This window comes from Belonocnema kinseyi, chromosome 4, assembly GCF_010883055.1.
Source record: "Belonocnema kinseyi isolate 2016_QV_RU_SX_M_011 chromosome 4, B_treatae_v1, whole genome shotgun sequence".
In the NCBI taxonomy this organism is placed as follows: Eukaryota; Metazoa; Arthropoda; class Insecta; order Hymenoptera; family Cynipidae; genus Belonocnema; species Belonocnema kinseyi.
In genome coordinates, this window is record NC_046660.1 from 84632197 (window position 1) to 84632795 (window position 599).

The window sequence follows — 599 nt, forward strand, 5'->3', positions numbered from 1 at the left end:
TCCTAACCTAAAGATAATAAAATTATACACAATCTGTCGAAAATAATAAATTCTCGAACTTAGAAACTTATTAAAAATTACTGATTTACGAGAACAGTTTATATAAAGTAATTAAATGTTTAACTTAAACTGACTAATCTTTTTACCTAATCTAAGCGGACACTTTCTTTGAGTTTAATATATTCTGGATTCACTCATTCACCTCAAGAAAATTTTTTCCGTGCAGAGCAAATAAATGCTGAATTTTTGAACTTCATTAGGAAGATATTTAGGTACTCAATTTAATTTCTTACAATTTTTATTCTTATTGATATCAGTGCAATAAACGAGTTGATGTTATTGGATGTCGACTAAGTTAGAAAATTAAATAAAGGATGTTAAAGTTGTCAGTATACTGTTACAATATTATATAGGGTACAAAATAATAAATTATGATTTAGCATCTAATTACTTATAAACTACAGGAAACATAATCACTAGTATGATTTTTCGGTGATGCATCTCTTGGTATTATCCACAATGAATTGTATCTGATTTATACAAGTAGCAACCTGGGTTTTAGCGCACTGTTCAGAAGTCTGTGAACAAATAAAACGATA

General features: G+C 27.5%; 1 protein-coding gene across 1 annotated transcript in view; it reads right to left on the reverse strand.

The window, feature by feature from the left end:
• Positions 1–405: 405 nt before the first annotated feature.
• Positions 406–599, reverse strand: part of LOC117172152 — a 1419-nt gene continuing 1225 nt past the window's right edge. The window contains exon 4 of the mRNA XM_033359954.1: positions 406–578. Coding sequence (XP_033215845.1) covers positions 477–578 — 102 coding nt within the window. The 3' untranslated portion in view covers positions 406–476. The remainder of the gene's footprint in view (positions 579–599) is intronic.